Source organism: Glycine soja, chromosome 11 (genome assembly GCF_004193775.1).
Source record: "Glycine soja cultivar W05 chromosome 11, ASM419377v2, whole genome shotgun sequence".
NCBI classification, from domain to species: Eukaryota; Viridiplantae; Streptophyta; class Magnoliopsida; order Fabales; family Fabaceae; genus Glycine; species Glycine soja.
Window position 1 is genome coordinate 18505631 of NC_041012.1, and position 26911 is coordinate 18532541.

A 26911-nucleotide genomic window follows, 5' to 3' on the forward strand; every position below is an offset into this window, starting at 1 on the left:
ATCATTGACACCCTGTTCGACAGTATTGAAGTACTCATCATTCTATTTATACAACCTTTTCTAGAAAGAAAAAAAAAAAATCTTTGCACATATACAAGGTCATGCCTATTACTATTAGGCTATTACACCATCCAAAGACAAGGAACGCTAGAGCCACTTGTACCGTCAGACCCATCATTTCCTTGAAATTATTGTTTATATGCATAAATTATTTTTCATGTAGGAAATGACATCAATAGCATTTGTGAGGAGGATCTAAAAATAAGTTTTTTTTTTAATAAAAAAGACTTAATTGTAAAAATAGTTTTCATATTTATCTCAATTCACTAAATCGGTCTCCTGAAATCACCAATTTAGTTCCTCATGTTTTTTTTCAATCTAGCTATTTGAGTCCCCAATATCAAAATTGAACATTAATTGTTATTGAATAATGTTGACTGATATGTGTCACAATTCTATTGGACGTTGACTGTTAATGGGTAACGTTAACTGTCATATGTCATAATCATATTGGACGTGAATTTTCGTATACCATTTTAACATCCAATAGGATTATGACATTTGACAGTCAACGTTTTTCATTATCAGTCAATGAGTAATGATGACTGTCACGTGTCATAATCATATTGGACATTAATTTTCATACACCATTTTAACATCCAATAAGATTATGATACATGGCTGTTAACGTTTTTCATTAACGGTCAATGTCCACTTTAGAAGTTGGAAACTCAAATAGAAAAAAAATAGAAAACTAAATTGGTGAATTAAATTACACAGAACCAATTTAGTGAATTGAGATAAATAGGAAAACTATTTATGCAATTAAGCTTATAAAAAATAAGCTTATTATGTGGATTAAAAACAAATTTTCATAAAAATATAGAGACTAGAAACATATTTTTAAAAATATAGAGACTAGAAACATATTTTTCCTAATTTCTAATATCCCAATATTATGATTTCCATTTTATAAGTTCTTGCCTGACGCTTCTTCCTCCTACAAGCGACCTTCAACCAAGTGTATCCCACTCACCTCTTTTGTGCTTTTGTCTTTGTCTCTGTCTTTGTTAGTTTCTCTCTCCTAAAATTTTAATGTAATTATAGTTATTAATTTTAGAATAAAAATTATTAGTATTAAAGTTTATTTAAATTAAAATTATTAATGAAAATATATCTTATATAAGAGTAAAATGATTAAATTGAACGATATAATCAAACATGAAAATGTTAAAATTTAATATAAAAAATCATGACTTAAAAAAATACTCACATAACTTCGAGAAACAAAAAAAAAAATTGGTAAGTTATGAATTTGAATGCAATACTAGAGGATTTAACACTTATACGTTTTTGTTCAACTAACTAAACTAATATTCCTTGATCGAGAGTTGCTAATCCAAAAACTTACAACATTTTTTTTATGAATTTGTTAATTAGTAAGTTATATATTAATATTTTCAATTAAGTAATCCAAAAAACATTACGTTTTCCATAATACTTAATCAGTTTTTTAAAAAAATAGTTCCCAAATTATATTTCTGGAAATTATCACAAATGAAAATGTTACACGGATTCATTAATCCCAAACTTGTTTATTAAGGATCCGGATTCAATTTATTAAGGCCTCTTAAATTCTGCTCCTCAACTTTGTCCTGTGCAATCTTTTATATCGTGGCAGCTTCTCGGGGGAGACAAAGTTTGTGACGGATGTCTTTGCTAACCATTTCCTCGGCGTTTTTTTATTATTATTATTTTTGTTACCTCATGCTTTAGTCATCTCCTTGCTTCAGCCGTTTCCTTTGTAAGTAGTTGTTTCAGAATTGATATTGGTTCCCATAAACTTTAAAATTCCTGAAAAATATTTTGCTTCTTTTTTCAAACACTTCACCACTCCTTCTTTCCCCTTCCTCTTGGAGTGTCCTCCTTCTCCTCATCTCCTATTAAATCTAGAGCAGAAACATAATTTTTTTATTATCTTTGTTGAAATACACAAAGAAATCATATTTTTGTTTCGTATTTTAAAAAAAAAATACACAATGAAAATATAATTTTGTTATGATCTTGGTTAAGATAAGTAATGAAATTGTATTTCTATTGTGTATTTTTTATGATTTTTTTATTAACTATAAATGCAAGTTATCTTTTTAAAGTAATCAAAATAATTGTAATATAATTTATCATTTTTAATAGTATTCAATATTTTTTAATTAAAATTAAAATAATTGGATACAAGTTATCATTTATAAAGGTAATCAAATTAATTATTATAAGAATTACCTGGATTAATCGTAATCAAATCAATTCATGATATTATTTTGATTACAATTAAAAAAAGTAATTTATGTCATTATTAATTTAAATTTAAATAAAAAGAGGTAATTTATGTAATAATTAATTGTATTACTGTTAAAAAGATAGTATGTGTCATCATTAATATAATTTGTATCAAAATTAAAGTAAAAAAGATAAATTAAATTTGCAAATAATTTTTCATGAAAAAACCTAACAAAAACACATTTTGTGTTGTATAAAAAGGGGTGTGAAAAAATTACATGATGGACAGGTGTTTTTGTTTCCAATTTTTTTCACGAAAACATGTTTAGGTTGAATATTTTGTATGCATCCCCTATCCTACAATGGAGATGTGTTTCGGTTGTAGTTAGGGGATGTATACAAAATATAAAACAAAAATGTGTTTTCACGTACAAAATCCAAAATGAAAATATGTTTCCACTGGGTAATTTGTTCGCTCCCTTGCAATACAACGGAAATACGTTTCCGTTATGAATTGTGTAAGCGATTGTACAACGAAATCATGATTTTATGGGAAAAACATTTTCAGAATAAAAAAAATGACAATACCTTGGTAAGGACCCATAGCAATTGAAATGGGACCAATACTAACTCCCTAGTTATTTTTGTTTGTTTTTCTAACCCTTGGACCCTCCTAGAATAAAAAAAGAAAAAAAAAAGAACTATCATCTATCACAAAGTAATGGTTGTGATGATTCAAATTTTTTGTCTTCCTTTCATTGATAAATAATTGACTTAAATATATTTTTAGCCTTTAAATTTGAGTCATTTCCTTTTTAGTCATTCAAATTTAAATTTATTTTTTTAGTCCTTCAAATCCATAAAATACTCATTTTAGTACGCAGCAGGAGCCAAATAAGATATTCACAATTTGTGAAAACTTTTTACTGCAAAAATTTGATTTTTATTTAATATTTTAAAGTAGTTGTCAATGATTAAAAACTATCATAATCAAGTCAGGAAAAAAGTCCATTGACCACTTTAATGTTTTTAATTTTTACTGACTTGATTATGACAATTTCAAACTATCAGAAAATCATACTTTAAAATATAAAATAGAAAATCAAAATTACGTCGATAGAAATGTCAAAAATTGTAAATTTTTTATTTTCTATTTAACTCACAATTTGCATAGACTAAAAAGAACATTTTGTAGATTTTAAAGACTAAAAAAATAACTTTAAATTTGAAAGACTAAAAAAAATGACTCACATTTAAATCATTAAAAATATTTTTAAGCCTCAAATCTTTTTCTTCCATCCCTATTGCTTGGGCATCTTAATGGTTTATTGTGCATAGCCCATGTACCACACAAGAAGTGAAGGACAACAATATTAGTTTAGGGAACATGAATATTATTACCGTATTGAGGGAACAAAAAACCAATGGAGAAACAAATTTGAGACAACAAATGTCCTTCAAGAAACTGAATGAATCTAACTCTTTCTTTTTAACCCGTATATACTCCAGCCGAAAGATAGATAAGAATTCCAACAGATATTGAAATTTGTTTAAGAGACTGGCCTCTCTTAACATATGTTCTTTCATTAATATAGAATGAATCAAACTTGATACATTGCCAAACTTTTACTATTTCTTATAAATTACATATACTAGAATGGCACTATGTGGCTCATCCAAAAGAAGAAAGCATGTACACCAAAATAATACAAATGAATGGATATCAAAACAAAATCACTGCCAGTGTTTCTCATAGAGAAAGACTGGTTTCAGAAGTAACTTGATTGAGATTGCAAGAGCTCCAGCTCAGCTAAAACTTTTGCAACTGTTGACTTCAATCTAGAATCACTTTTCTGGGCAAGATCAATAAGAACCACCTGAGCAGATTCTCCATATTTTAATCTATGTTCTGCAACCTTGAATATTCTCTCCAACATCCATATTGCTTTTTCTTGAACCTTTGCATCCTCAACTTGTAGACTTTTTATAATAGCCTGCACACCCGACAACTTGGCAATGGAATTGACACCACCTTCCCAGATTTCATCTTGCAAAAGAGTTGAGAGGGCATGCAAAGCAGCTTCAACTACTTCTCTCTCAGTATCTTCCAATAATTGAATAAGGGGAGAAACAGCACCCGCCTTGACCAAACAAAATGTGCTGTTGACAAAGCAATATCCCTCATGAATTTCACAATATGCATTCACCGAGGGCAGAACACATGACCACCTTGATTTTCTCGATTTCCTAAGAGACAGAGAATTCTGTGATAGTTGAGCCAGAGAGATAGAAGCCCTTGATTTTGTGATTGGTGAACCACTTGAGAGCAGTTTTACTAGCAAAGGAATCACCCCTTGTTCGGCTGAAAAAAGTTGTAGTTTCTTGTCAGAGGAAATTGTGAAGCGAATAATAACACTTGCAATACTCTCTGTTAAGAAACTATTTGTTGTGGATGAATTACTTCCTGTGCTAGAATACATAATGGATATTAAAATGGGCAGTAAATTTGCCCTCTTCAGTATATCTGTCACTTTTTTATTACTAGCAGGAAGATTACTCAGTATGCCAACAGCCGCAGCCTTTTCACTGTCTAATGTTGATGTTGAGACAATATTGACAATGTTGAAAAGATGAGTTTCATCAAGATGTTCAGTCAACTCATCTGTTAGATCTTTTGAGAGAGTGTATAGCAATTGCAAGACCTTACTCCTGACTTTGGTGGTGTTTTCCTTCAGAAAGGGCAAGAGCAGCTGAAGTGCACCTTTTTCCTTCATTTTGCTTCTCACCTTGGATGCACCAGGATGAGAGGCTATGTTATTTAGAGCTTCTAACAGATGACCTTGAATTATAGGGCTAGAAAGATTCAAAAGTGAAAGCATCTGCTGAGCCACATCTTCATTAACAAGGATGGATTCTGACTGAGCAATTCTTGCAAGAATAGCCGATGCAGGCTCGCGCAAAGTCATGAGCACAGATGTTACTGAGAAAAGAAGTTGTAGCAGAGATCCTGCAATTCCAGAACTGATCAAGTGTTGCACATTTTCTTTCATGGTAGACAGATTTTGTAGCGCATTTAGAGATGATAACTTGGACTCGAGTTTCCCGGTACAAAACATATTCACAAGGGGCTCAATTGCCCCAGCTTCTCCAAGGGAAAGTTTGCTGTGATCAGTGAGCTCCAACCTAGAAAGTGCTGTCGCCATTAGGATCTTGTTCATGTCAGACCCTACAATAACATTATTTAATATTCAGGTGCAGGGAATGTGGAATTTACTTCAGTTCTGATCATTGTTGATTTAGAAGCTATGCACATAACAAATCCAAATGAAAGTGATTTGGTCCTCTCCCCTCTAAATATTACTATAATACAAGGTTAAAACATATATACAACACGCATGACACTCAAATTTCAACTTGGTCCCTATACTAAAAAGGAGTTCAATTTAGACATTACACGTGCAATTGTTTTCAATTTGGTCCTGCTGTTGGTTACTATAATAACACTATACTTTATAGTAACTTAACTCCATACTTCATACGGCAACAGATGGCAAGGACAAAATTGGAAATAATTGTGTGTATAAGGACTAAATTAATTTTTTTACATATAATCGTCAAATTGGAAACGAGTGATACATATAGAAACAAAAACATATGTTTAAACCATGATAAGAAAAATAAATTTGTTATTTACCATGCATGCAGCATGTAGCATTTGGATAGAAGAAAACACATCAAAATTTTACATGTATGAACCCGGTACAATACCGGGTTTGGCAACTGTTAATTCGGTTGAGGAAACATAGTCAAGACAAGACTACCAAATTAAGATTAAACTGGATTTAAGGATAATTGTAATATCCTAAATAAACACATAATGATTTTCATCTATGATAACCCAATTTCCTCTGGACCATATTTGCTCCTAAATTACTTGTAATATCATAAGTGGATGGTCCACATAGAAGGAAAGTCCTGCATTACCTTCTTTCAAATACTGCACCAGTGGCCTGAAGTAGCCAGCCTCAGCCATATGAAGTGCATTTTGAGTATTACTAGACAATATATCCAATAACTTTGCTGCGTCATGAGAGGCATCAGAGTCATCCCCATTAAGTATAGCAACTAACATAACAATGCACCCTTGAATTCTTCCAATTCGCCGTCGAACTGCTTGAATGTCAGAGAGGTCTAGCAACAGCCCTACTGCTTCCTTCCTCTCTTCTGAATCTCTTGTCAGTGACTTCACCACTGCTGATAAATACTCAATATCTACCATCTTATCCTGCATTGAACTACTTTATTAAGTAAGCTAAATCAACCATAGGTACAATCATTTTAGACCAACATTTACATGATACATCACCTTATGTTAAGGACTATACCTTTTTCTCATCATTTCCAAAAGCAATACTTCTTAGCAATCGAATGATCGCCAACCTATTGTCTGCCTTACATGAACCTAGACGATTGAAAAGAATGGCAAGAGTTGCTTCCTCGTTAAACAAGCCACCATCCAGTCTTTCACTCCTCATGAACTGCTTTAGTCTCAAAATTGCAACCGCAAATTCTTCATCATTACCATTCTTAAGTTGCAAAACAACATCATCGATAGAGACATTAACTATTTCCTCTTCTATTTCTCCGGTCAGCTTCATGTCACTGGTGGAAAACTCTGATTTTGGACTTGAAGCTAGACTTAAACTGCCATCAAATCTCACATTCATCAATTGTCTTTGCAATGTACCAATCTTTTCTCTGAAATCCGTGGACACTTCAAGGCTGGCTACAAGCAGAAGGCCCAAGGATCGACCGATATCATGCGTTATGTCCTCAATTTGCTTGATAGGTTGTCTCAAATTGGAGCTTTTTATCAAAGCTTTAGCACGCCTCAACTCATTCTCAAGAGATTCCAAGGATTTTCTTATAGGCGGCTTGTCCAAAACAGTGTTTTTTTCCCTCAAGTCATTGAAGATTGGTGGCAATTTCTCAACCAACATGGCAAACTCAGCAAAAATATCCACCTCAATTTCAGAGTTCATAGCAATAGAAGAAACCTCATCAACCAAAACTATCAGCTCTGACAACAATTTAGAAAATTTTCTCTCTTCCATGACTTCCATCTTGTCAATCAAAACTGAGTTTATGCAGCAAAAGACATATCAGTCATCCCTCATCAGTTACAGAAGATCCTCAATCAATTGGGAAACAGTAGATATCTAGAAAAAAAACTGCTAACAATAAATGAATACACAAACAAACAAAATCATACAAATAACATATATAGACAAGAATTAGAAAAAAAGGGTGAATTGAACCTGCTGAGAAAACGCAAGGATGCTTGAAGTAAACAGATAATTGGTCTGTTAATTTGACCTTAGAACCACAACCACGTCTTTCAAAGTTGAGAACTTTTCAGATACCCAAATAAATTCCCAATCTGAATAGCAAAGAAATGAAAGAATAACAACAACACCCCACTTGTTCTTCTTTCTTCTTGTTCTTGTTATTGGCCTTGAAAGAAGAAGTGTAAAACAAGGTGGTTGATTTTTTTCTTATGTTTAATTTGGAATATAGTAAGGACAAGGTGTAGTCTTGTGGGTCATTGTCAGAGACGGCTGAAACCAATTAAATATAAATAAGGTGGTGACATATGGTGGTTCCCTTGCTTTGATCGGCATGGTCAAAATGTGCTTCCAAAGCAAAAGTGAAACTGTCAATGAATATCAATGAGTGATGGAAGACAAAGTCAAAACCTGCATCACAAGCACTTGTTTTTTTTACTATCTTTCTCTCTCTCTATATGGATTTTTGTACTATGAAAGTATTTTGTGGTTCGATGATTTTGGTTAGTTTTTCAGTTTCATTTCCAACCATTTTTCTGCTTTGAATGCTAACAAAGACTTGTAGATGTTGTTGGGTGGGTCAAACACTCAACACAGTACCCACCCGACTTGAATTTGCAGGCTGGGGGTAGAAATTGCTCCAGCAAGCGCCACGTAATTGCATAAATATACTTTTTTGGTTTAGTACAATTTTGAATTTTTTATTTTAGTTGTTATAAAATATGATTATTTTGTTTTGTTTTCAGAATGTTTTAGATATTATTTTTTAATATTTAAAGTATTTTTTATTGTTCAAAATATTATTTAAAGTATTTTAAGGACAAAAATAAAATAAACATATTTTACAAAAACTAAAAAAAAAATTACAAACTCAAAAAAAAAAAGCTAAATTATAGGGAAAAGCTTATGCTTAAACCTATTTTTTTTCATAATTTTGTTCTCAACTTGTTTGGCATATTTGGACCACTAGTAAATAGTAAATAGTAGTAGTAGTATATACGGTGATTGAAACTATGAAAGTAGCTCCCCAAGTGGTGTGGGGTGGGGGATAACGAGAACTAGCGTGGAAGTTTCGGTTTAATATTTTATTTTAATATTAAGTTTTATCAATTTAACTATTAAATTAAAAATTCTAACAAAGTGAAGGAAGATAGATATGAGCTGGAGCAAGGGTTTGATAAGAAATATATAGCTTCTTGTTTATTATCATATTTTTTTAGAAAGACCATGAAGAACATATTCTTTTTTATCAAGTTAAAATTTATTGAAAAAGATAAAATTTTATGGGTTCACATTATATTTATTTCTTCTCACCTCAAGATAAGTGTAACATTTGATAAAAAAAAAATTTATCTCAAAATGAGAATTATTTTAGTATTTCAATGTAACACTATATTTGTAATAAAAATGTAATACTACATTAATTAATTGATATTTTCAATTAATACTTTATTAAGTGTCACTTTAGTTTTTCAGTGTAATTCTATTAAAGATCTTGTTAACTAGTACTTATAAGATATTGCTTAATGAGTACCACAATTTTTTTCTCTCAATAAAAGCATTTTTACTTTAAATTCTTTAACTAGTGCTCTCAAAGCATTGGTTAACATTTGCATACTACTAATAATTTTATTATTTTTATAAAATTATTACTCTCTTTTATTTATTTATTAATTTTCTTGGTTTTGTGCAAAATAACCTAAGATGACACTTACTTTGAAACATAGGGAGTAATAATTTTCTTTCGTGATTTTGTAATTTTCAATCAATTTTATCCAACTAAAGAGAATGTGTTTCTAACCCTCTTGATTAAACTTTACATCACATATACCAAAGCTACAATGACTCACTATTACATTGGTTTGTCATGGTCCAATATTTAACCATTGTTAAATATAATGGTGTGGTACTATGTCCTTTATATAAGAAACAAATTACAAATGTGTTACTTTGCACTACTACTTATAACCAATTCTACATCGGCTATGAAGCACATTCTACATCGGTCTTCAATCATCGTCGTAGCAGGCTTCATAGAATGTGTCATGGTCTACGATGACGGTTCACAACCCGCCGTAGAATGCAGCGCATTCTACGACGATCGCCTCCACAGACCTAGCGTAGATTGTCGCGCATTCTACGTCATGTGAGTTGTTCTCTATACCTTTAGTGTTAGCCGTTTGGTGGTGTGTGCTCACCCATCTTTTAAATTTCCTAATTTCTCAGTGTCTCCTTGTTTATGTGATTTATTGATGTATTGAAGAAAATTACCTTCAATTGAGAGATGAAGTTTTATTGATGTATTAATTTCAGTACATATGCTAATGGAAATTATAGTGATGAAAATTCAATTCCTATTTAACAAGACTCTTGAGAGTTATCATATCCTCTGTTTGATTACATCCTTCATTTGCATTGATTACTGGTAGGAGAGGGGTCATCATATTCTTTCTGTAGTTAAATTTCTCATCGATCACCTCAGTCTTAAATCTGTTGAGGCCTAGTAATGGTGTTCAGGAAACTCTCATTCATGATATAAATGCTTTCAAATAAGATTGATGCATTCACTTTGGAAGATTATTAATTGTCCCAATTATTTTGAATTGTCAAATTCAATTCTTGTTGTATTTTGGTTAAATCCTCATTTCATTTCCTAATGCTAATGTTCTCTACACAACCTTCTATATGTGAGTTTTGAAATATATTTTCTGGTCATTGTAAAGTAATTCAAATGTTTATTTTTCTATTATAGTGGCTAGAAACAGAGACAGTGCGGCTGAGTCATCTCTGTGATAGAGCTAGTGAGAAAGGACGCAGAAAAGAATATCCTTTTCTCTAAAGAAAAATTCAAATATGATATATCTGGAAGTATTTTATGGAATGTTTTTTGTTGATTCCTTTCATCAATTTATTGTTTCCACAACTCCTCATAATTTGGAATTCATAATTTTTAAAATGTAATCTTGTGTGAATGAAGAAATTATGCAAAATCAGGTTGAGTAGTCACCACTCTCATGTTGAAACTGAAGGGTGGGGTTCTGCTAGGGTTCCAAAGCGAGAACCACCGGCCTGGGGAGGTGCATCATCTCAAAGGATAGAAGCAAATAATCCTACTACCATGCCTGCCTAGCCAGCTTCCCATGCCCCCTAGGGTGATGCTTTGTCTGTGCAAAACACTACCTCTTTTAACACTGGAAATCCAATTGTGAGTTTACCCACACCTGGATTTCTAGGCATGACTGCACCTGAGCCTTGGAGACCACCGGCTTCAAGTAGTCAATCAAACACCACAACTTTATCTCCAGCTCAACCCAATATGCCTTGGGGCATGGGCATGCTAGGAAATCATGATATGAATTGGGGGGGGGGGTTGTATCTGCCAACATAAATGTAAATTGGATGCCTGCGCAGGTGCCAACACCTGGAAATTCAAATCCAGGATGGGCTGCTCCTAGTCAGGGGCTGCCTCCCGTGAATGTAGGTGGCTGGGTTGGACTCGGTCAAGGTCGTTCCCATGTAAATACGAATGCAGATTGGGTTGGGCCTAGTCAGGGTCTTGCACTTGGAAATGCCAGTCCTAGTTGGGTTGCCCCGATTGGGAATCCAGGCATGTGGGGAAGTGAGCAAAGTCATAATGGAGATAGGTTCCCCAACCAAGGGGATTGTAGACATTCTGGTTATTCTGGTAAATCTCGGAACAAGCTGTCATCATTTGGCAACGGGGGCAGAGGAGGTTCTTCCAGTCCCCCTTTGGGGGACAAAAGGATATTCTCTAATTGTTTATCGGGGTAAGGATTACTAGCGTCCTTCAACATTGAGACCCAAAAATATTTTGACAAAGAGAACGAATTTAGCACGTTCAATCGAGTTTCAACGACATGAGGTATGTATACAAACTCTTATTCTACAATATCAATTTTCATGTACATCTAGAGATAATTGCACCAAACAATGTACCTTTAAAACTACAATTTTTTTACTATCTAATGTCAGCCCACAGATTCACTGGATTATGGCCTATTTATTTAATATATAATTTACTTACTTTTCTTCTAATGTTATAGAAACCCATGTAAGAAATGTCCCTTTCTTTGCTCTAAGTATGCCTGAAACTTGATTAAGTTGTTGTTCTCCCAGCTAGTTGTTGTTTGTTATACCTTATGAAACTTTCCCTTAAATGAAAGTAACTTATAATTTTTAGGTTTAACCTGGTGAAAGATGCAAAATTTTTAATCAATTTAGATTCTTAGAGATAAATGTAATAAATTTAGTCCCTAGAACTTAAAATCCCCAAATTTTCATCCCCTCCTCCATCCATTTTTTAACAATGTTAACATTAAAATCTGATTTGCCACATTACAAGATAACATGGCATCTCTAGCTTAGCCAAGCTTGGGTGAAAATAACATTATTTAGCCATAAAGGTGTCTTCAAAAGGTATATGAATACTCTAATATAGAAAATTTTGTACGGACACAATTCCTAATGATGTCTAAAACTGGCAAAACAACATATTTTTGGATTAGTTGACTGTGCTGAATACAACAACTAAAGTCTTTCCCATTAGGTGAGGTAAGCTACATACATCACATCATATCATTAGGCTCAGTTAAAAGACCTAATTTTCATAGATATGCCATGTTTATCTTTTAACATTATTCAAAGCCTTTTCGAGTTAACAACATGAAACTTAAATAGATGGAGGGATGAAAAATATTGGAGATTTTAAGTTTTAACTTTTAAAGTCCAAGGTGATAAAATCTAGCTTAACTTTTAGGGATTTGGTAATGTACACACCCACTTGGTTGTATTTTTAAAAAACTGCAGTTACAATTTGCTAACATATTCTTTCTAAAAAGGAAGTGGGTATGTGATATGAAACCCTACAAATATTTGCTAATGTAGACCCACTTGTTTTATAGGAGTACATTAGGAAGCAACACCCTCAGTGTATTTTAAGAAAGTTAGTTAGCAAATCCCATATTGGTTATATAACAACAATCAAAATAAAGTAAGGTTTTACTCTTATTCTTAATGTATCTACCCCTCTATGTAGACCTGTACGCATATTCTTATCTGTTAAGCTAGAAAATGCCTTAACTCTCTTTCTGCGGTCAAACAGGCACTCATGAATCATATTTCAAGTTTACAAAGTAAAGTGTAGAGGATAAGATCCGTAGTACTATGCTCTTAATGATCTTTACATTCTTAGCATTTCTTATTGCAAGCCAAGTTGTATGTTGTATGGAAACACCGTTTCCCAATATTATTTGGCTTGAATCACTTTTCACAGGAACAAGTGGAGAATGTAAAGGACAACGGAGATGAAGTTTTCTATCACAAGTTGGATTCTACCTATCCTAGTGATGATGAGAACTATGAGCTTGCTCTCTCTGCCATAATAACCCCCACCCCCTACAAAAAAATCTTATGAAATGGGTTTTCATTTTATACTTTTGTAGGTGTTAATACCTTTATACAGGTGGAGGATGGTGAGGAAGGAGATGAACTTCCTCTCAAAGGACACGAGAGTTGAAGTTGGTCTAATCTCATGGGAATGGCAGGAGGAGGACCTACAATGTTAGTTCAACTCGATTCAAACTACTGAAAAATGGGGATTGTCTTGATTGTGGTTTACTTTCATGGGTTCACTAAGGATGCTTTGATCGGACATCTGATCTACATGTTGAATGCTTCTTTACACTTCTAACCAAAAACTAAGTATCTTAGGTGTGAGTGACTCAAAAACAAGAATGAGGCAGAAAATAGGGCAGCTCAACACAAACCCACCGGAGTAAAATGCACTTACCTGGCTGATGATGGCTGGAAAAGCGTGACACCAGGGACTCAGCTCTGACCTCAGGGGGCACCAGTTCTGACCTCAGGGGGCACCAGCTCTGAACTCAGGGAACATCAGGTACTCAGCTCTGAACTCAGGATGCACGCGACACCGGGGACTCAGCTCTGAACACGGAGGACATATGAACAATGGGAGAAAGCTCTGAACACAGGGTTTTTGACCTCGCGTGCGAGAGACCAGATTAATTATTAGGGTAACAAAGATGACGACGATTCTTTGGAGAGACCTGTCTTCGTTTAACTTAACCATAATTACAAAAATGTCACAGAGTGCAATAATCGTCTTAGAATGTGCGTCGTAAAATACTACTTTTTTAGTAGTGGTGCCTTCAATGTAAAAAAGTTGAATCGATTTTGGTAAAATTAAGTAGGTTGTGCATGGGCTTGAGTGAAAAGACTGAGTCTGACACAACCTAACGAGATGTCTTTCTTGGTTGACGGTGTTGGTGTTGTTACCGTTCTATACCATTAATGGTGTAGTGGTCAAAGTAATTTAATTAATTTTTCTCTAATTAGAGTTTTGTTTAACTTATAAATATTATATTTGTGTCTATATATATATATATATAAAGCAACTTTCATTGTGATGCTCCTAGAGTAATTTATTATGCATTTGCTATAAATATATTTTATACAAATTATTATAAATATCTATTATACAAATAAATTATTATAATTACAAAAAATCTTCGAATGAGATTTTAATTTAATTACAATCATTTTTTTGTTAATATTATTCATTTATCAATTTTTTTATTAATTAAAATGTAGGTAATAGACACGGATATATGCATTTAGGTATCATAAGAGGGCACAAGTTATATAGGTATTACTATCAACATGGGAATGAGTCCAAATACATGAATTTTTCAAAAGTACGACTATAGAAACAAGTACTCTAGTATCCCACTTATACTTTACTCATTGTCATCCTATATATTGTCATCCTATATATATATATATATATATATATATATATATATATATATATATATATATATATATATATATATATATAGCATGACATGCATTGTTTGAATTTAAGTTTTAATTAATATTTATTTCTTTCATTCATTGTATTTTAAAAATTAATTTTTTTTTGAATTATTTTAAAAGTTAATATAGTATACCAAATATATAATCAACATGAATATATCATGTAACACAATAATTAATAATAAAAATGTTATATTTTTTAAATATATTTCCTAATATAAGTTATAAAATATATTAATGTATTTAAAATATATTTTCTAATAATTAATGCGACTAGTGTGCATGTACTAAACAAAATTAGTGATTATGGTTTTGAATATTAATTGATATATATATATAATATTATATTATATATATTTATCTGATATATAATATAAGAATATTATTTTGTTTTTGAATTCTCAAGTTTGATCAATATTTTAATGTAAGTTATAAGTATAATGATTAGAGATGACAAAAAAATGTATTGAAATTTATTATGAATTAAAATAAATAATTTAATGGATACATGCATCCAAGAATAAAATAAATCAAATTTTACTCTATTTAATCCAAACTTACAATACTTGTGTTTTGAAATTGATTAACGAACTATAATTATATAAAAATTAAAATTTATTTGAGGAGATATCAATTACACCAGTCCAATCTAGATTGGTAATATATATAGTAATTCTAACATTTTTTTTACAACCAATTAGTTATCTTAATTAGTTAATTATATCATTTGATTTCATTTAATTTATTATTTGATTTATTTAATTTTTTCTTTAATTATTTACAAATATTACTAATAAACTAATTTGTTAATATTTTTTAGAGATAAATCATATTAATGATATTAAATTAAAATATTTTATTTATTTAAATATATTTTTTATTCAAACAATATATGTTACATCAGATTTTATATTTTCTTGGATCTTATATATACAAGTCTTTCTTATATTTTAATTATATTACTATTATGTAAATTGTTACAAAGCAATTTGTTAATTTAAATAATTAATTTTTAAAAATTGATGTTATTTATATAATTTAATAACTTATATAATTAAACATAAACTTAAATTTCAATATTTAATTGAAAATACATATTAGCATACGTTTGTTCATTCAAACAGTAAATATTATCTCAGATTTGATTTATAAATATTTTTCTCATATTTTATTATAATATTACATAAATTATTACAAACTAATATATATATATATATATATATATATATATATATATACATATTAAATTATTAAAAAATTTAAAACTCAATAGGTCAGATTTTAATTGTCCATTCTGTTTTTAGTTCTTGTTTAAAAAATATTATTATATCTTTTTAATAATTTAATTATACATATACATTAATTAAAATTAAATATTTTAATTATTTAAATTAACATATTACTTTGTTGAAAAAAAATTAATTTTTTCATAGTTTTATCAATTATTATAATAAAAGAGTCAAGTGATATAATTGACCATTTAAAGTTAACTAATTCATTATTAAAAAATATGTGAAAGTTATTATATATATATATCAAAATATTTAAAGCCGCAAGATTATTATGTATTGGCGGTTTAAATTAGGTGTAATTTTTATAAAAGGAAACAGATTTCGTCATAATTGAAGAAAAAGTGATTTTCGTGAGTTTTCCTATTGCATATTTTTTCTTTTGTAAAAAATAACATCTCATTTAAAACTATACTGATAGATCATTCATCAAATTATTTATTTTTAATATAAATATATGTTTTAAAAATATTTATCTTAATATTGTTTTAAATTTGTTTTATTTTTTATTTAATTTTTTTTTACTTCTAAGCATATGCATCCATATTCACATGCACAAATTAAAAGACATATACAAATATATATTTAAAATAAAAAACATTACACATGTATTAAAATTTATAATAATATAAGAATTCTTAAATTGTAAATCAAAGACCCATACAGACTAGATGTACATTGTGGTACTCATAAGATAAGGATACTACCTGCATAAATATTACTATCAATGTTAATATGAGTTTACATACATAATTTTTTAAAAGCCCGAGTATAAAAACAAGTAGTATAATATCCAACTTATACCTTACTCATTATATATATATATATATATATATATATATATATATATATATATATATATATATATATATATATATATATATAACATAGATGGTTTGAATTTAAGTTTTAATTTAAAAAATATAATTAAAAATATTTTTTCATAAAAATATCTTGTTTTTATTTTATTATAACTAGAAATTATTATATTATATAAATTACTATCTTATTTAAACAAAACTAATATTTATTTTTCTCGTTTATTGTATTTTAAAAATTAATATTATCTACCAGACATATAATTAACTATATATCTACATGTAACACAACAAATAATAAGTAAAATGTTATATTTTATAAATATATTTCATAATATAATTTTTTTAAAATATTAATGTATTTAAAATATTTATAAATAATATTTACCCGTGTGTCACCCACTCTAGTTAGAAAGAAAAAAAAAAGAAAAGAAAAGAAAGGATTACCCCTCTTAAAAAAAGGGTTTAGAGGCACAGAAAGGCAGGGGTTTTGCTCCAACCTTACTTTTCCGTCTCTTGTTTTTTCTTTCCTTCCTTCTCTCATCTTCCCAGCCGCCGCTTCATACTGTCTTCACTCCGTTGCCTGTGTTTTTCTTTCTTCCTTTATTTCTATTCAACGGATCGGAACGGTGCACTGTGAAAGGGTTTTTGTTTTGTGAGTGTATTAAAAAATGCTGCGTAGAAACATCCGTTTGAGGAGAGAGTATTTGTACCGAAAGAGCTTAGAAGGCAAAGAACGCTTGCTCTACGAAAAGAAGCGCAAAATCAGAGAAGCTCTTCAAGGTCTTCCCTAACTCTAATCCCTCTTCATTCATTTTATTATTTCTCATAAATTATACTTTTTTTTTTTTTTGCAGAAGGGAAACCCATACCCACTGAACTCAGAAACGAGGAAGCTGCTCTTCGCCGCGAAATCGACCTCGAAGATGAAAACACCGCTGGTATATTTTCATTTCTACCCTTTTTTTGTTGTTGTGAATTTTGTAATAATCACTTAGAATGGATTCTATTTCCCTTTTCTGGGTTATATTAGTTTTTTTTTTTGCTTGTTTCACATAATTGTGTGTTTCAATTGTGGTTCGTGATCGAATTCAGTTCTCAATCCCTTTTCTGGGTCATATTAGTTTTTTTTTGTTTTGCTTGTTTCACCTAATTGTGTGTTTCAATTGTGGTTTGTGAACGAATTCAGTTCCGAGAACGCACATTGACGATGAGTATGCTTATGCTGCGGAAAAGGATCCTAAAATTTTGCTGACTACTTCCAGGGATCCGAGTGCTCCTCTTCAACAGTTTGTTAAGGTTTGCTTGCTTTGGTGAATTTTTGTTTCAATTCTTTTTATTTAAATAAATCATGTTTTGTATATATTTGTTTGATGCTTTGCAGACATCTCATTATTTATTGTTATTCAATTCTTTTGTGTAGGAGTTGAGTTTTGTGTTTCCCAATGCACAGAGGATGAATCGCGGTGGTCAGGTTGGTGCCTTTACTTACTGTTTTTCCGTCCATTGTCTCGTCTTCTGCATGTTTGTGGTGCGAATATTTGATTATTGGGTGGTTTCTTTGTTTATATTTTTTCGATAACAAAGTGTGTTTGTAATTAGAAATAAGAGAACTAGGGTAGGAGGATAATAAATGAGTAGATGGACAAAAGCAACCAAAAGAGATACCATGGACACAATTTATTATATCATATGCAAAAGCCCCTTAATCTTTCAGGCGTGATGCTCAAATGGTCCAGATGAATATACTCATGCACTGAAGAGCCTCATAAACTGAACATTGCGATAAATTTTTCTTGTCGTGCAAAAGCATTTTTCTCATTGTGTGAAAACACTCCATGGTGTGTGGTGGCATAACACCCCTAGTAATGAGCAATCCAACAACTTCAAATTAAATTAATTATTCGGTTATTCCATAAGAAAGTAGGTGCTCGAACTGCAATGTTGTTTCCAAAATAGATGTGCACATAGCACATCAGATTAGAGAATTGCTATCCAAACAAATACAAGACCTTGGAGGGAATTTTATATTTCTGAATTCCAAATGGTCTTGAAGGAAGAGTTATCTGGAGAATGAGCAAGAAACTGAAAGCAGGAGTTGCTAGAACTAAACACACCGAAAGAATCTCAATATAAAAAATATCAGAATTGGTTCTTACTTGTTACTTTCTCAGTCATTCAGGCAATGTGAAGTTGATATAATTTCATTTTTGATAGTATGTTTGCTAAGGGTCTTCCAATGAGATGCAAACTTTATCCTCTTGTTTCTTGTTAAAGAAATTGATATCACAGCCACAATTGAAGGTATCGCATGAATAACACTTGGACCACTAGGCTTCATTATTCTAACTCCTACATTTCTTAAATCATAATATAACTAATCTATTGTTTGACATGAAAACCATAGTTCTCGGTCTTCTTAGCTGTACCTCTTCTAACAGGAATTTCTAACTTTTATTTGTAAGTACCTAGGTGGAATAAATGTCTGCCTCAGTGCATCTCAGCTTGGGTTTAGTTGCATTCATTAAGCTGTTTTTTCCATCTCATAATATCAGGGTGATGTATTTACTATTTACTGCTTAAATGGACAGGATGCAAATGAATTTCCTGAATTAGTTTTATTTTCAACTCTATCGTCTGTTACTTGGTGCTGTTTAAAACATCTGTTCCTCATATGTTTGACAATAATTTTTGTTGTGTGGCTCTAACTTGACTTGAGTGTTTGTAATTTTCAATATTTATTTTCCTGTGGTCAAAAAAATCTTTTCTTTGCTTGCTCAACACTTTGTTGATTAAGCATGATTATAAATATAGCTGAAATATAATCAGTTGCTAATTCTAGACACCTTGAACTAATTGACTACAATCTTGCCAATGCCTATGGTCTTTCCTCTACATACTTACACAATCTTCCTTTTCATTTCAGGTTATCTCAGAGATTATAGAATCTTGTCGTGCACATGACTATACAGATGTTGTTTTGGTCCATGAACATCGTGGTGTACCAGACGGTTTAATTGTTTGCCATCTACCATTTGGTCCAACTGCATATTTTGGATTACTCAACGTGGCAAGTACTAGTCTTACAGTGTCTCTTATTGATTTTTTGGGGACAATATGCTAATTTGTTGTTTCTTGTAGGTTACAAGGCATGAAATTAAAGACAAGAAAGCCATTGGAACAATGCCTGAGGCTTATCCACATCTGATTCTTGATAATTTCTCATCTAAGGTACTCATAATTCAGTATTGGATTTGTTACCTTTTTATGTGCCAAATTTCACTGGGAATGGTCTGTTGCGTTCGTCACTGGACCTTCTGATAACTACAGGTCGTGCAGTATCATTTTTTTTTTTGATCTGCAAAGGTAAATATATATATTAAAGGGAGTACCAGAGGTACTAATTACATTGTTAAGCACCATAAAAATGGTTCCTCAGTCAGACAGCATAAGTCTGATTGGGAACCAAGCTATGGTTATATTAGTATACATGTTTGTTGAACCTAAATTGTAATTCCTACTACTGCAAAAAATGATGTGGGAGGTTAGACGACCATTGATTAAAATGCACTGCAAAATCCTTCTCTAAATTATGAAGCCAAGTCCACATAAGGAAAAGCGCATCTTCAAACAATTTGTGACCATCAAATGTTGCGTTGGAGAATAAGATTTTGTTTCTAAGCTGCCACGTAGACCAGGTTATAGCCAACCACCAGTATTGCCATCTCCTTTTCCTAATTCCTTCAACCTGCAAGCAAGGGTACTGCATGAAGTGTCGATTTGTGGTCGTGCAGTATTATTGGTTCATATCTTATTCTGTAGTGGAATTTTTGGGGTTCAAAATGTTTTGATAGTAAAGTGATATTAACTGATATAGGCTGTAGCACAATGTTATATCATTGACTAAAACTTTTGTACAAACTTTAATTAAAGATTGCACTAGATAGAAATTTAATTCCAATGTTGACATGTAAATTGTAATGCTCAGTATTCTTAAACAGAGTTGTTAACCAGCAGCCAGTCCTCTGGCTAATCTGATCTGGCTTTTGAAACCAAAGTGGTACGAACCAGGTTTAGCATTAGAGAATGTGTTTCTAACCAATGAAGTGTGCAAATATGCAAACTGGTTGTGGTTTTAGTATTTGGTAGGGGTATGATTGTGGTTGAGCATTTGACTGGTTAATCTGGTTCAACTGTTCAAATTTCTTATCTCCCTCTTAAGTGCTGACAATAGCATTAGGCATTGCAGAAATGAGAATGTTGTGATGCATGAGTAGACGTATAAGAATAGATAAGATCAGGAGTGAACATATCAAGAGAGAGCATATGAATAACATCTACTGAGAAAAGGATGATAGAATCATGTCCAAGCCCCAAGATGATGGGAGCAGTACTTGAACATGAATTGGAGCTGAGAAGGTGTGCTGTCAATCAGTTGAGCACTGGTCTGTGTAACTAATATATAGCTGATTTTTTAATTGCACCCCTTGTACTTATAGGTCTTTGAAATAAGAAATTGTATGACTGAGATTCTGATAGAAATAGACCTATTAGGAAGGTTTATGAAAGGAGGTGCAAGGCAGCTGTAGAGGATCACAACCCTTAATGGGTCAGTTTCACTGTAAAGTAAACAACTGACTATCAGAAGTTTGTTAGTTAGGTGGGGCAGGGTAGGTTAGTTGCTTGTAGAATTAATATAATTAGGAAAAGAAGGGTTGAGGGGGATTGTACAATTGGGAATTGAGGCAGAGGTCCAAGACTCTTGAATTACTCAGCATTCTTGTATCATACTGTATATTCTTTTGGGTCTGGATCCACATTGGGACAGATCAAGTCTGGGCAAAATTTGGCAGAAAACGGAGGAAATTGGATGTGCCACTAAAGGTGCTCAATCACTGGGCTATTGTTGATTTTTGATCAATAAAGTTATTTCCCACAATAAATTGCATATTTTTTCTGTGAAAAATCTTGAGTCTGTCAAGTCACATTGAATTATTGAAAGCATTGGTAATTCATGATTGACATATAGGGTCATGATCTGTGTATAATGACCGTTTTTCCATGTACTTTTCAATTATTTCCTGTGTATCTTTTTAAGAAAATATGCTTTGGCAAACTCTAACAAAAGTAATTACTATCTACTACAATAATTACACTGCTGTGTGCTGACTGCTCATCTTGTTTGGAATTTCTTTTGGACATTAAATAGTTAGGTGACAGAACCGCAAACATTCTGAAGCATCTTTTTCCAGTGCCAAAACCAGACACAAAACGTATTGTCACCTTTTCCAACCAGTCTGACTATATCTCGTTCAGGTTGGGTCAATGTATTTTGTTTTGTGCATCCTGTCTTCTTTACAATTTTTTGTTCAAGTTCTGTTAACTTTCTCTGGTTAGAGTTTGTTTTTCATTTGACATTGTGTCTGTAACATACAGGCATCATATTTATGAAAAGCATGGGGGCCCTAAATCTATAGAACTGAAGGAAATTGGTCCCCGGTTTGAGTTACGGCTTTATCAGGTTTGCATCACTATCAAGCTCACTATCAATTGCTTTGTTATTAGTGATGTAGTGAAGAATGGGATGATCTTCCAGTTGGAAGGAAATAACTACATGCTACTAAAATTAAGAAAAAAAACAACAATTTCCTTTTTGTTGAACACATTGTGGCAACTAGGATTTAAGATTTTACTTACATCTGCATAGTTTAGCAATTGTTTTGCATGGGTTTTATCATATATTTTAAAATTTCAATCTGTTATCATTATAAATATTTCTCGAACTTAATTTGATTTGATCTTGTATTGATTTATTTTTCATTTAAATGTCTTGGTTTTGTATCTTCCACCAATTTTTGTAAATCATGAATGTAGCTGCTTGACAGAATCTTAGTCTAATTCAACAAGTAGTATCACTTTAAATTGTGATCAAGCATTGCTTTTTAATTTTTGTAATGCAGTGGTGAAGCACCGGCTATTTATGTCTGGTATTATAGCTGCTTAAAGTGAATATTTTGCATAATAGTGTATAAGATTAAATATTTTGCTTAAAGTGGTTTACCTTAAACTCCAGTATTCTTCCTAAGTCGATTGTTGTTGAAACCGGGCCTATTCCTCATAATACAACTCTGAAACAAGTACAATCAATTCCTCATTTTTTCAAAAACTTTGTTGCAGATAAAGTTGGGAACGGTGGATCAAGCTGAAGCTCAAATAGAATGGGTCATCAGACCTTACATGAACACCACCAAAAAGCGGAAATTTCTCAGTAATTGATGCAAGCATAGTGTTTGTTCAGCTAAACCATATGATTATACATTTTGAGCTCGCATTTCACTGACTGTACTTTAAGGATGTGTTAAGTTGATTAGGTTGATAAACAAGCTTTTTTTTTTTTTTTTTTTTTTAATGAAAACACTGTCTTTTGACAGAGCAAAGTTTTGAGCAAATGAAAATGAAAATGTACTTGCTTTTGGATGAAAATTATTTTTTGGAATTTAATTTTTATACTTGTGTGTTCTTATATCGTCTACGGAGCTTGATATTTCATGTTGGTAGTTGAATTCATTAAATATTGACATATATGAACCCACCAAAGACAAAAAAGAAGACAATCGATATATTAAAAGATCAAGAATTTAAGATTTCCCGGAAAAGCATATTTTCGCAGTTGTTTTAACTTAAACAAGTCATGAGCCCACCCTTTTGAATCTCTGGCAATTTCGTACGTAGGAACAATCTTGGCTTCTGAGTTAGTTGGTGGAGCATTTTTATCAGCTAATCTTCAAGTGGATTTTAATCGGTTGACAACTTAACTATTTTCTATTAGAAAATATTTTTATTAGGAGGTGGGATTAAGTTATTTCAAGAATAACTTTAAAAGAGGATATAAGATTCTTTTTTTTTTAAAGATATCTTGATTAAATTATTAAAATAAAAGATAAAATATGTTCTTGATCTTTAATAAATACATGAATTTTATGTTTATTTTTTAATTTTTTTACATTAAATTTTTAATAAAATAATAATTTTATTTTTGGTCATTGATATTTTTTTATTTTTTGATAAATTAACGAATTTATTCATTGAAGAATTTGATGACTCATTTCTCGTGTATTGTTTATGTTTGGATCTTGTGATAATGTCAAATCTTGTGTTCATGGGAACAAATAGTTGGGTGAATTGCTTTAAGAAACCTCTTGTTGGAGGATGCTAGAACACAATGCTTTGATAGAATATGACATTGGGGCATGTGTTTCTATTTTAATTATATGATGTTCCGAACATGTTATTTTACTTTATTTTATGCTACTGCTTGAGTTCTTTTGTAAACTTGAACGATCTTATTTTGAGCTGAAAATGTTTATGAGAAGTTTTATTTGATAACAATGAAGCTAATGTGTTGTACACATATATGGAGACGTCCAAAATCGCTTGATTGTGACAGAATCATCAGGAAGCAAATTATTTTGCACAAACACAAAATAAAGAATGAATTATGCTAGGACTTACAAGTAAAATCAAATCACTTGAATTCAACATGCGACACAAAGAAATGGCTTATACCAGAACCAGAAGGTACGGTCAAAATAATATTCCTTATGAAATATATCTTGATACAAGTCATTGAACTATAAGGCATTAGCATCACTATGAACAAGGAATCGCAAACAACCATACAACAAGCTGTCCCAACCTACCCTACAATGGGAGTGCGGGCGAAAAGCCAAAGGAGCGTCTTCCAAAAAGAAAAACGCGTAGAAGTCACCACCAACGTTTATTTAAGGAAAACATTAGAAAAACCAAAAAGAGGTATGCTAATTTTGAAAATAAGGATTCGGGAGTTGTTTACGCATGTGGAAGGTATTAGCATCTCACGCACCCGTCACAAGGGATGACAACCTTTAATTGAGTGTGCAAAAAGGGTGACTTTAATATTATTTATTTTCCCTTTTTATGTTTCTTTATTTTTTGGGGTCGACAAGGGTGTTGCCCTTGCTCCTACATATCCTCAGGTGCGATGAGGAATTCAGACCTATGTAGTTCTTTATGTCTAAATGTTTGTGTGTCAAATTAATTTTTATGTTTTTGAAAGATTCATTTTAATTGCGAGCAAAGAGTCATTTAAGGCGTTGGACTTTGAAATGATCTCAAGTGATATTTGATGAAAAGAAATTAGTTATGAGTTGGTTTTATCTTGGTTTTGTTTTATTAACTTTCAATCTTTTAAAAACAACTTTACAACACTTAGTGATCAATTAAGATTGAACCTTACAAAGAAAAAGAGATTGACGATGATAGATGGAGAAGATGAATGTGCACAAAACAACAAGGGGGACCCCTAAGGGTACATAGATCACATTCAATCCTCAAAAATAAAAACTAACCGATGGTCATACGAAGAACACCGAACGAGGAACGACGTAGAGATTGATCAGAATCGCGATTCGGCAACGCCTCAACTTCGTTTCCTCTTCTTTCTTCTTCTATCTTAATTCTCTCAATTCCCACAAGTACTGAACCTTGGAACCTCTCCTCAGCCTCCCTAGCACACCTATTTATAGGAAAATGGGCACTTCGGGCAATGACAGCTTGCCCAGGTGAGCTGATGCTTACTCCTGAAGTAACTAGCTTGCCCAGGCGAGCTGGTTCCTTCACCATGAAGTAATTTGTGGGCCCAGGCGAGCCAGAGGCTAGCCTGGGCGAGCTAGGGTCCAGGAAACTCAATGAAAAGACCCATTTGCCCCTCGTTTTTGGTATTTTTTGCATTCCTGATCGAAACACTAAATGGTTCCTTGCTTTGCACTGTAACTGGCGTTCAACATCGTAAGCCAACTAGCAAGGATCAAAAGATCAACGAATGATAGTCCCCGGGCGAAATTAGGGTATGACAGTTGCCCTTCTTTACTTACTTTTTATTGGAAATAAAGGGGAAGTAAATATAAGAACACTAATTTCGTTCGAGTGATCTTGCTATTCGACCAGACAGCTGGTGAAAACCAAGGAAGTGAAACCGGAAAAACGTGAGAACATTGAAGTTTTATAAAACGTAAAATGAAGGACAATGAAGTCCTGTAGAGCGAAAGACATTTGAAGTTTTTTTTTTTATTTTTTTTATTTCATTTTATATTATATATATATATATATATATATATTTTTTTTTTTCAAAGCATAGAAACAGAGGACGTTGAGTCCTAAGAAGCACAAAGACAAGGACATTGAGTCCTATAAAAGACAGAAGATGTTGAAGTCTTATAAAGTGTAAAAGATAGAAGACATTGAAGTCTTGTAAATGTAAAAGACAGAAGATATTGAAGTCTTTGAAATGTAAATGATAGAAGACTTTAAGTCCTATAAAAGCATAAAGATAGAAGACTTTTGTTAGTTGTCATGTACGACTAACTTTTGTATTGAAAAGCATTATGAAATTTATGTCTTTCCCCCAATTTATAGTTCTTTTTGTAGGTTGTACATATTTTTATGTTTGGTTTAATTTTTATGTAGTAGATATTCCTTTCATTGTGAATTAATGTGTTTTCAACTTCAGTTTCAGGTGAAAAGATGAAGAATAAGAAGGTTGTAGTAGCTGGTGTCTCGTTAAGCGAGACATATGCGCTTAGCGAGCAACATCCATTAAGCGAGACATTAGCTTGCTTAGCGAGTAAGGAGAATCTGCCACGCAAGCATGCGCTTAGTGCGCTATCAGCTCGCCCAGCGAGTCATTTGTCTCTTCTGGCGCCTAGCATGCCTGACTCGCTTAGCCAAAATTCACTAACTCGCGCTTAGCGCGAAAATGGTGCTAAGAGAGCCTTCGAGGACAGAAAGCCCTTAAAAGCTGAAGTTGGAGAAAAATAGAGAGGTGCTTGAGAGCATATGCAATAGAGAGACGCAACAAGGCAATGGAGCACCAAAAACCTCAGCTTTTAAGAGGATTCTAGGTTTTATAGTGATTTTTAGGTTCCTAGAGGTGGATGAGACATCCACACCACTGTGTAATCTGAATTTTGCTTTCAAAACCTGCTATTGTAACTGAAAGGTGATAACTTGCCATGGAAGGCTAAAGCTTTTGTTGGGAATTTTTGCTGAACCTTGATGTAAATACTCTTTACTATCTATTTAATGTTGTTTTGATGTGTTCATTACTTTTATCTACATTTAATTATTGCATGCTTGTGAACTAATCACCCATGTGTGTGTAAAGTTAGGATTTTTAGCATTGGGAAATGTTTTGAATCCTTATAACTGGATAGAGCAGGGCTAGATCACTGTATGTCTGGACACAAAGTGTAGGGATTTAGTTTTTAATATGCTGTAATCGTAATGCAAT

General features: G+C 32.0%; 2 protein-coding genes across 4 annotated transcripts; one reads left to right on the forward strand and one right to left on the reverse strand.

Moving 5' to 3' along the window:
• Positions 1 to 3814: 3814 nt before the first annotated feature.
• Positions 3815 to 8143, reverse strand: LOC114377451 (U-box domain-containing protein 44-like). Of its 3 annotated transcripts, none has more exons than XM_028335963.1 (4): positions 7596 to 8143; positions 6663 to 7414; positions 6262 to 6562; positions 3815 to 5503 (listed from the first exon to the last, which is right to left on the reverse strand). In XM_028335963.1, the coding sequence occupies exons 2-4, from the start codon at positions 7398 to 7400 to the stop codon at positions 4047 to 4049; spliced, it is 2496 nt and encodes an 831-aa protein (XP_028191764.1). In that variant the 5' UTR covers positions 7401 to 7414; positions 7596 to 8143; the 3' UTR covers positions 3815 to 4046. The 3 variants fall into 3 exon arrangements, with proteins under 3 accessions (XP_028191764.1, XP_028191762.1, XP_028191763.1); XM_028335961.1 differs by having other exon boundaries at positions 6663 to 7496; XM_028335962.1 differs by having other exon boundaries at positions 6663 to 7508.
• An 8907-nt stretch (positions 8144 to 17050) lies between these two features.
• Positions 17051 to 23062, forward strand: LOC114374015 (U3 small nucleolar ribonucleoprotein protein IMP4-like). The gene is made up of 9 exons (XM_028331599.1): positions 17051 to 17367; positions 17442 to 17525; positions 17774 to 17883; positions 18008 to 18058; positions 19511 to 19654; positions 19726 to 19815; positions 21794 to 21900; positions 22021 to 22105; positions 22762 to 23062. Exons 1-9 carry the CDS (start codon positions 17256 to 17258, stop codon positions 22858 to 22860), a joined length of 882 nt encoding a protein of 293 aa, XP_028187400.1. The 5' UTR covers positions 17051 to 17255; the 3' UTR covers positions 22861 to 23062.
• The last annotated feature ends 3849 nt before the right edge of the window (positions 23063 to 26911 follow it).